General features: G+C 37.9%; 1 protein-coding gene across 1 annotated transcript; it reads left to right on the forward strand.

Moving 5' to 3' along the window:
- The first annotated feature begins 194 nt into the window (after positions 1-194).
- On the forward strand, positions 195-1,190 carry LOC140938311 (adrenocorticotropic hormone receptor-like). Its single transcript, XM_073387807.1, has one exon. The coding sequence runs from the start codon at positions 195-197 to the stop codon at positions 1,188-1,190; it is 996 nt and encodes a 331-aa protein (XP_073243908.1).
- Positions 1,191-10,287: the final 9,097 nt, after the last annotated feature.

Consider the following 10,287-nt stretch of genomic DNA (forward strand, 5'->3'; position numbering starts at 1 on the left):
GTTCCACTGTATTAAGCAGTTTGTCTGCCTTAAACTGGGTTTTAACCATTTCAATTTCTGTCATTTCTAAAGCAAAACATCCCTACTCTAACAAATTCTCAGGTTTAATTGTGTGATATTTCCTTGTTTAGGATTGCCTGTTCGAACCCGCTCTTGTAGAGATTTTAGGCTCTGTCTAGAGACCTCAGACCACAATGGAAAGCACTTCATATCTGCAGAACTCTTCTTCAACCAAGTCAACTCCCACAGTTTTACCACAAGGCCAAACTCCTGAAGTTCTTGATCATCCACATGTGGTTATTATATGTACAATACTGGGCGTGGCTAGCCTTGTGGGAACTCTCGGCAACGCCTTAGTTTTATGGTCCATAATCAAGTTTGAGAACTTAAGAACCATAGCGGACTTATTCATTTTCAGCCTGTCGCTATCAGATATCCTTGTCACAACAACGTATCAACCATTGAAAGCATATCGGGCTGCACAGTTACAAGAGGCTAATTTATCCTTGGTATCTTTCTCAAGGTTCCTTGGGTATTTATCGCTCACTGCATCAATTACAAACATGTTTGGGGTGACTATGGAGCGTCTTATTTCCATTCGCTTTCCCCTGAAATATGATCAGATTGTAACTAGGAGACGGGCTATTATCACTGTTATCTGCATTTGGGTATTTTCAGTTACTAATGGAATAATTTATACCAGAGGATATATGTCAGGGTTTTATCTTGCAATGTACTTCATATTAACCATCGCCGAAATAGGAATGATCTACGCTTACATATTTTACATAGCCAAAAGACTGGAGGATGTAGTGATACAAGCGCAAAACCGCTTTGTTGGTGGCAGTGAACGTAAAGCGGCCAAAACTATCATCATTCTTCTTGGAGTAGCAATTGCATGTTGGGTTCCGTTTTTAATCAGTTTGAAACTTTTATCGAAAAATGATGTGAGATCCAAGTGGATCTTCTACTTAGCACAAGCCTTGGCAACATGCAATTCATCAATTAACCCTTACATATACTGCGTAAGAAGTAGCAGGTATCGCAAACCGTTTGTTAAATTGCTTGGGTTGCGTAAGGTTGATATCGCGCGAGAAACTTGGACTCCTGCTTATCTTCCAAATACTGATGTAAATGAGTTTCAGTTAAACGGCTCAATAAAAGGAGGGGTTTTCACTATTTCAAAGTAAGAAATGGTGAAAAATTATTTATGATGCTGTGAATGAAGTTTGGTTAGCATTTCTTTTATTCACTCAAGCTATCTACAATCGGCCACAAAATTAGTTTAGACACTTGCCCCAAAGGTTCTTTCCCGGGAAAGGTACTCCCTTATATAAGATATATTTAGGTATGTGCCGCCTCAAAGGGTATGGTTTTTACGCTGTTTCGATCTGGAAAACGGGTAGGGACTTTGCACATTTTGGTCTGGAATCGGGTATGGTTGTCGAGGGAACTACGAGAGTTTATGAACGTATTTTGTCGTTTCAATTTCAAATGACTAAGAAAGAATGATAGTATGCAAATTCAAAATGGATTTTAAGAAATCGTTTTTTTGGCGTCTTATCTAAGTAATTTAAGGTCTGAAAATGAATGTGGGTCGCCAGGTCTGGAAAATGGAGTGGAAAAAACATTGTTTGGTCTGAAATAGGGTCAAGCATTCTTTTTAATGTATGAACAACACTTAAGGTTGGTTTCCACTGACTCGTTTTTGGCTACGCACGTTAACGCACGTAAATCCATTTTATTTGCGAAAGTAAATTTTACGCACGCACGCACGCGAGTAAAAATTACGCGACACTGGAAATCAGAACCCTTAACGCTGACCACTGTGTTGTAACTACTTATAAAGGTGAACACTGGTAAAAGTTTAGGTTTAGAGTCATTATTTAAGGGTACATGTCTGGTCTCTAATAAAACAACACCAACAAAAACAAGTTTCATTTGCATGACCAATGCAACAGAGTAATGTTACAATATTGCAAAACCTGTATATAGCTAATTCTGATTTGTTAGTTAATCAAGAAAATAATAAAGATAAAAGAAAAACATTGTTAATTTAAAACTTAGAGCGTTGTCACTCACGTGACCAGCATCTATGCAAATTTAAGTAATGATCCGGGTAAGGTGGATAGCAATTTCTTTTGTTATGCGGCAACGGTGCTTTCCCCACATAGGAATGTTCTCATTTTTACACAGAGAATGCATAAACCTACATGAAGGCCGTTTACGTAATAAAATGTATTTACACTCCACTTTGAAAGAGTGTTTTTTTGTATAAACGATTTTGACCAATCACAAGAGTTGAAAACAATAGCCAAGAAAAGTTTAATTTTCCATGCTCCCCACATAGGATTTCTTTGTTCTTCAAGATTTCTTTGTTATTCAGATTTTGTTATGCGGAAGATCGGTTGGAAAGTAAGGATGAATATATGTACCGCTTTATGAAGTTTTGTTAACTTTTGATGTTTAAGCCAATCAGAAGTAAGTACAGACAATAGAAAAGTTAGCACCTTTTTTGCATTCCAACATGCTCGTTGCCGTTGTTGCTATCGTTCTTATCTGGACCGTTTCTTAATGCAACAAAAGAAATCTTTCGCGTAAGAAAAGAAGTCGACTCTCAGAGGACTGCTTTGGAACTCCAATATGGCCGCCGTGACGTCATATGAAAACCGGCTCTATTCTCACAGTAGGAGTAATTATTCCGGAGAGAAGGTTACCTCTCAGTTCGAATGAGAAAATTAAAAATTGATTGCTTATAAAAAGACAGTTTAAACCTGATGATACTCAAGTTCAGTCTCAGTTTCCTATCGTATGAGGGATTGCCATTTGCGGGGAACAAAGATTACCACAATAGTGCATCGTTCGTCGTGGTAGAGGAAACAACAGCAATATTCAACAGCGAGCTGATCGGCCTCAGGGCGAAGAAAACGAAAGAGAATGAAAATTGAAAATAAAACTGAAAATAATATTTTGTATTATTTGTGTCCGATATTTCGGTTTCAAATACAAACGGCCGCTGTGTGCAATTACAATATAAGAATTTTGAAACTAGAGTGATAAATATGCTTGGTAAATGAACAGACAATAGACGCAAACAGACGCTACTAAAGTAAAAATATAAATGCATGAAACTTTAATGAGAAGAAAAGAGGTAATAAAAATGAAAATAGTATGTAATTAATATGACAGGCAATTGCAAACAATAAAATAATACATATTATAGATGACGATAGAAAAACTGCATAATCGCCATAAAAATGAAGTAAATTAAAATGAAATGTTGATTGATTTCATTGCGTTTGTTGATTCCATAAAGCTCCAGTGCCCTAGCCTTGTCAAAGATCGGCTTCCCGAATGAAATGACTTATATAGGTAGGGCGCACTGGTTACTCGGTCATTGTACTCCAAGTCAAGCGTCTTCGCGTGAGGTATCTATGGCCCTATGTCAGAGGTAATCTAAGACTGTCTTGGATTCTGTATTCACGCCGTGGTGTCCGGACTCCAGGCACTGGATTCCACATTTAATGTCAGTGAAACTTGGATTCCGGTTTCCAATGGTGATTCTACAAACAAAAATTTCCCGGATTGCAGAAACCGGAATACCTTACATGGAGCAATATCTAGTAGAAGCGAATGTAACAATAGAGACCTTATAGATTCTAAACCGAGGTCGAGTGCGGGTACGATATTTTCTAAATAACGCGAGCGCTTAAAACCGCGTCATTTTGCTTGGAAAACGCGATAGTCGTCGTCGTTCTACGACGAGGTTTAGCGAGGATGGCGGGAACAAGTTATCAAATGTTAGAAGGTGTTTTCATTTTGGGATCAGGAGAGGGCGTATCCTCCATCAATGAAGATAACACTTCTAATATTTTATGGTGAAAAATTAGTACAATGAAGCTTTCCGGGGTATCTGTTTTTTGAAAATACAGTACGCGAAAAAACTTTCAGTCAAATCTCGTCTTCGTAGTAGCTTTCGTCCCCGAATCTTAGGAATTAAAGGTCTCTTGTAACGACGTGACGAACAAGGAACAACAGCAGGTGAAAACACATCCATTAAGCCACCTTGGTGTTTGTTTTATTTAATGAAAGGCAAATGGGCTTTTATGTGATTATCGCTGTTCATTCTCTTCGTTTTGTTTACCACAGTGCCAGTATACAAATAAAACTGCCATAAGTCGAAGGAAAATAATTTATGTTTATTTCGTTTTTGCAAAAGATAATGTATAATTGTAAATATTGATATCACGGACTTGTCAGGTTACATTTAGGGCTCATCAGATACGGAACGTGTTCTTCCCCACCAAACACTTGCAAAAATTTTCGTTGGCATAACTTATCCAATTTGATGTTCAATTTTCTAGCGATTTTTGTGTAATATTTGAGAAAACATACCAGCTACTATATTGGCCTTATCTGGGAACGCGGCATCGTGTGCGATTGCTTGAATGTGAATTCAATATCCGACATGGGGAGCTCAAGTATGAAAAATATACACGAATTCACGTGCTCAAGGAACTTCTACCTATTACAAGATTTTCAGTCGTTTTGGATTTCGTATTTAGGCGTTACTATAAACAGTATACTCTGTTTCACTTCTGTCCTAGGGAACTTCCTTATTATAATTGCTCTTCAGAATTCAGCTTTACGCCCTCCATCGAAAATACTCTTTCTTTGTTTGGCCTTGACTGATCTCTGTGTTGGACTTGTTGCTCAGCCATGTTTTGTCATTTACGTAACTTCAATGATCGAAGAAAGATTTGACATCTGTCGAATCGCAGAAATCTTAATGCAAATTTCTAGTTTTGCACTGTGCGGGATTTCACTTTGTACGATAACTTTGATAAGCATGGACAGAAGTCTTGCTTTACTGTTTGGAATCAGGTATAGACAAATCGTTACACTCAAAAGAGTCCGCAGCACTGTGATTATTTTCTGGATCTTGCTTCTTTCAGTGAGCCTGCTCTACCTATTGAAAGAGGATGCTGTCATGATCACATTCTGTGTGTTTGCACTATTTTGTCTTGCAGTATCGACGTTTAGCTTCTTGAAAATTTATTTTACACTACGACATCGACAATCGCAGGTTGTATCTCAGTCTGAACGTGAACACCGTCAAATGTCCACCCGCGCAAATGTGTTCAAATATAAAAGGACAGTAGCTTTGTCAGTCTGGATTTACTTAATATTGACATTGTGTTATCTTCCATTTGTTGTGGTTCAAATAGTAAGAGCTTTGTATGGTGATAGTATCTCTATTGTTATCGCAGAGGGGGTTACCACTTCTATGATGTACCATAATTCCACAATTAACCCACTGATTTATTGTTGGAGCATGAGAGAAGTGAGACAGACAGTCAAGTCGACGATCAGAAAGTTTTGTTGTTTATGCTGTTAGTTTTATGGACAAACAGGAGCCTCAGATTTAGAAAATCGTGGAAAGAATGCCTTACATTTATAGCCTGCATGGCAAGAATATCGTCAGATGCGTTAGATGCTGTACCTGAGCATTTATGTATTAATGCAAAAAGTTGAGCAGTAACAAGATTTACAGGCGCTATGTCACTGGAAGAGGATATTGCTGATTAAGGTCATTTGTGTGCTAAAGTCATTACTTGCTGCCCATACCCAAAATGCTGCAGTAAATAAATTACGAATATGTCAAACAAATTTACCAGGGATCATTAACCATAATATTTTTTTAGGTATTTTTTTGCAGGTATACGCCACTTCCACATTTCCCATAATGCACCTTATTTACCCCCCAAAATTTTGCATAACCTTTGTTTTCATTTCTCCTGGGTATTACAGACGTCCCAAGAGAAATTGAAAACAATGCTTATGTAAAATTTTGGGGGCAAATAAGGTGCATTATGGGAAATGTGGAAGTAGCGTATAGTATTAAAATTTGAAAACACTGACTCACCGTTTTTCAAGTTTTAGTAAATGTCCATCCTTGCCGTCCGGTGCAACAGAGGATAGGAAACAGTTCCAATGCCTATATATAGTCTTAAGTAATAAGATAAAAAATCTGGACCAATTTTTTAGAATCAAATTGTTGTGAAGACATGTTTTAGCTTTTAATAGTAAATAGCATGACATGGCCCCTAGTAGCCTGATATAATCATTTTTTAAAGTGCTAGTCATGATTCGTGCATGACCTTAGTTCATGTTATGACTTCAATCATAGAACTAACACATATTATAAAGAAGATGTAATGTTATCTGACCAATAAGAGTCATTTCTTAGATATCTTCTCCTCCACATTTGGAGCGGAAAAAGCGCAAGTTATTAAGGCCATTCTTCATACTTTTCTGAAGTGATTTAACGCATGGGTCATCACTTATTTTTCCGTAAAAATGAAGGGGGTGGTCTATAAAATGAACTGTGAATCATGAAACACAAAATACCAAAAAATAATATAAACCACAAAAAATTATATATACCTCTGAACCAAGAGACTAATATATAGATTTAGCCAGGGCTAAAAGCGAAGCTCCCATTAATAAATTTATATTTTAAATCAAACAATAAACTTGTAATCCACAAATCATGATCAGTTAACTTAAGGGCACATTCATATGACATCTTACATCGAGTTGATAGCCTAAATATACATGTATGTACACCCAAAACATAGCAAACATCTTCTATCACATTCAAGAGCCATAATGGCCCTTGATCACAGTAGATTAGGCCTCGAAAATAAATTCTTGGAAAACAAATCAGGCCGCATTTTTTTGCGTTCGACAGGTTTACTTTACAAATTTTTGCCAACAAATCTGAGGGTGTGTAAACCAACCTTTTATACTTTTTATACATCACATCTGAGGTGAAACAGTACTTTTTATCATACAGACCTCGGACAGAATACGGCATTTCACAATTTTTCAATGTTCAGGACGATCAATCGTGGGCTTTTAGCGAAACCGTTCAAAAAATTTCCAAAATCACCCATACGGCTAGCCGGTTCTCATTTTTAGTGCGAGCTATCGGTGTGGTCGAGTGTTTGAATGAACTTTGATGGAGATACGCTTCAACATAATAACGAATTTATTATCATTAGTTTTTTGTTATTTAATGGTTCCAGTTATAACGATGTGTAATCTTATAAAGCGTTTGATACGCGCGACATTTCTAAGTACTCCTGCAAGCGAAGTTCACGAACGATGAAAACCGTGAACACCACGTACAAGCGATTAAAATTGCAAGAGAGACTACTAACAATCAATTAAAGAAATATAATTCGGTAAAACATTTACAGAGACAACAATTTTCATTCACGAAGACAAGTATTAAAGTGTCTCTAAAAATCCTGAGTCTTTAAGCTTAAAGCTTAAGCTTAAGTTTATTTTGTTTTACTTTCAGCCGGCCCCCCGGTGTTTGCTTTTTTTTTCAAAGATGAACTCCTCGAAGCAAGAAAATCACTCAAAGTTTTCTTTCTACAGCCAAATTTATAACTAACTATTCTTTGGAACGTTCTTTTTTTCTATTTGCCGTGAGAAAATATATCTGAAGGCCTTTTAAAGTTCTGTAAGCTTATATCAAACCTTATACTAGATCAGATCATTGACTCAAATCTTAACAAACGTGCAAAAACTTGCCGCATAAACTGTGCTCGACTTCATGAAATTAGATAAAACAAAAACAAACATCAAATACAATAATTAGTCAGGCTTACCATTCGAGATTCAGTTCCTGAAAGATATCAAGGAAGGCGATGGTTGCTTGAGACTTTTAAACCCTCTTACGCATTGAGCAAGGTGAAAGACAAAAACGATGCCATCCGAAATCGGATTACCCAATTTTGACAAGCGACGCATTTCTCAACCAAAAACCCAATAAACAAACCAGCCATGGATAACAGAAGACTCTTGATAGCAGCTGTATTTCATTTTGTACATCCAGTGGAAAAAGACAGTTAAAAACATCACAAGTTGAGACAAAACTCTGTCAGCTTTAGCTGTCAAAGTAAACAACTTTCAAGATGCTGCATAAATTTTCCGCATGAACTCACCTGTCAAATTTTGACCAATCAGAGTACAAAAATTGGACGTAGCGCGTGACCAACGCATGACCATGGTAAGAAAAAGGTCTTCCCCGCCTTTATTTTTAAAAAAGTGGCTGAATTTTCGCGTCCGAGGTCAGTTTGAAATCAAAATCTTGACAGTGCGGGGCCATAGTGACATAAACACAACATATTTCATATGAATCATTGGAAAAAATAGACTTGAGCCTGCGATCATTCAAAACTGGTAATTTGTCAGCGGATAACTTCAAAAAAGTACTCGACCTCGATGGGTCGACACTTGAGCCCGCTGGTCAGCGGATATCCTGTTTTGACAGCTGTCAATTGATCACAACATTGATGTGCAATTAGTTTTCTATTGGGCTCCCAAACTAGCTAGAAAGTGTGAGAGTAAACATTGGTTTCCCTGTGGTGCGGACGGACGGTCGGGCGTACGGTCACGTGATTACCAAATTTTCTCGGATGGGTAGATTACCACATTTCCTTAGCTATGGAGCTCCGTCCACGCGCGCGCTTCGCGCGCGGGTGGAGCTCCGCTATAAAGGGGACAGAGAGGGCATCCCCCATATGCACCCTATTCCATAGGTAATTCGTCTCGAGTTATTTTTAACACCACAGATCTCAAGGGGGATTAGACAACAGCCAATCACATAGCGCGAATGTGTTCCGCGTGGATGACCCACGCTGAGAGCCTCGCGTCCTTCACGAAATGACGCAGAACAAAATGGGGGAAGACGCGGAGAGCGATTTTGCTATTCCTTTTGTCGAAGAAAACGACTACAGCGAGATTTCTGCGAAAGTTGTGTCAGCGAAACCGAAATTAAAAAAAATCGCCCTTCCTCTCTTGTATAGAGCTAACAGTAGAGCAGGGAAATCCTTAACACACTGAATATTCTCTCAGGATCATTTATAATTTACAGTTTGAAGAGAGCAATTTCTGGTTTGATGTTTACTTTTTTCAGTCTTTATAGCGATTATTCCTACCCACTTACTTTGTCAATTGTAGGCGAACCCTCCTAAAGCTGAATTTCAAGGGACCATATTCAAACTCAGAAAGAGAAATAAAATTTCGTCGTTGCTTATTTACGTTCTCCATAAAACGCGAAATTAGGCATTTTCACGTCGTAGTTGTGCAAAAACGGGAAAGAAATGAACAAAAAAGTGTTTTTGCACGTGCAAAGTTGTTGTTTTGCTAATTAAACCTATTGTTTTTTTGACGTTCTAGTTGTCGTCCGCGTCGTTGGATCTTAAACTCCCTAAATTGTACAAACGACCGGTTTCAATAGACCGGCGAAATTTTTCATTTTATTATAGCATTAAGGTTACGACAACTTCGAGTTAAACTGATTTCACGGGTTAACTTTATCCCGATTCTAAAAATAACTCGAGACGAATTACCTATGGAATAGGGTGTATATGGGGGATGCCCTCTCTGTCCCCTTTATAGTCTCTTGCTCCGAACACACAAACATTATGCAAATTAAGTCACGTGACCTTACAGCTCCACAAAGTCTCAAAAAAAAAAATGGGCGCACTTTTTAGCAAGAGCCTGAGTATTTTACTTAAGTGGTGCACGAAAATACAATGTAAGCAGTTACAAAACTGCGCTTGGCAACTTTAAAATATCTCGTTTATTTTGCAAATAAACGGGGTTTTCCGACTATTACCTAGTCTCCCAATACAACATGCTTGTCCTTTAAAAATGTTGATATTGCCAAGCGCAGAAATGACATACCTAATGGCCTTAAAATCATGAAACTAGTAGAAAAAATGTGTGCCCATTTTAGTTCAAAGCTTTTCTGGGCGTTGCGAGGCACGTGACCTCATTTGCATATTTTGTGCGGGCTAAATAGACAAAAACTAGCAGTGTATGTAAGTTTTCAACCTGCTACTGCTAATGCATCGAAAGATAGACCAGCCCCTCACTTTCCGACTTAATAACTGGGGACCCATGCTTCGATTAACTTGTCATGAGTGGGAAAGCGATGCACGTGATTGGTTTAATAGCGTAGTAAGACGTGCTTCGAGGAGGTGTGCATGTTGAAAAAACGAGATTTTGTCATCGATATGTGATCAGTGTTCGAGTTTTGTAGGAGTAGAAGACAAACCTGCTATTATGAAACTGTCTTGCAAAGGGGCTTCCAAATAGTTTTGACTACACTGACTTATGTTCAATTTTGTTTTACAATATTGCATTGCAGTTTCAGGTGAAGGTTTCTGTGGGTCCTTTATTCTTTTTAAATTATTTGTACAAAGG

This window comes from Porites lutea, chromosome 5, assembly GCF_958299795.1.
Source record: "Porites lutea chromosome 5, jaPorLute2.1, whole genome shotgun sequence".
Taxonomy (NCBI): Eukaryota; Metazoa; Cnidaria; class Anthozoa; order Scleractinia; family Poritidae; genus Porites; species Porites lutea.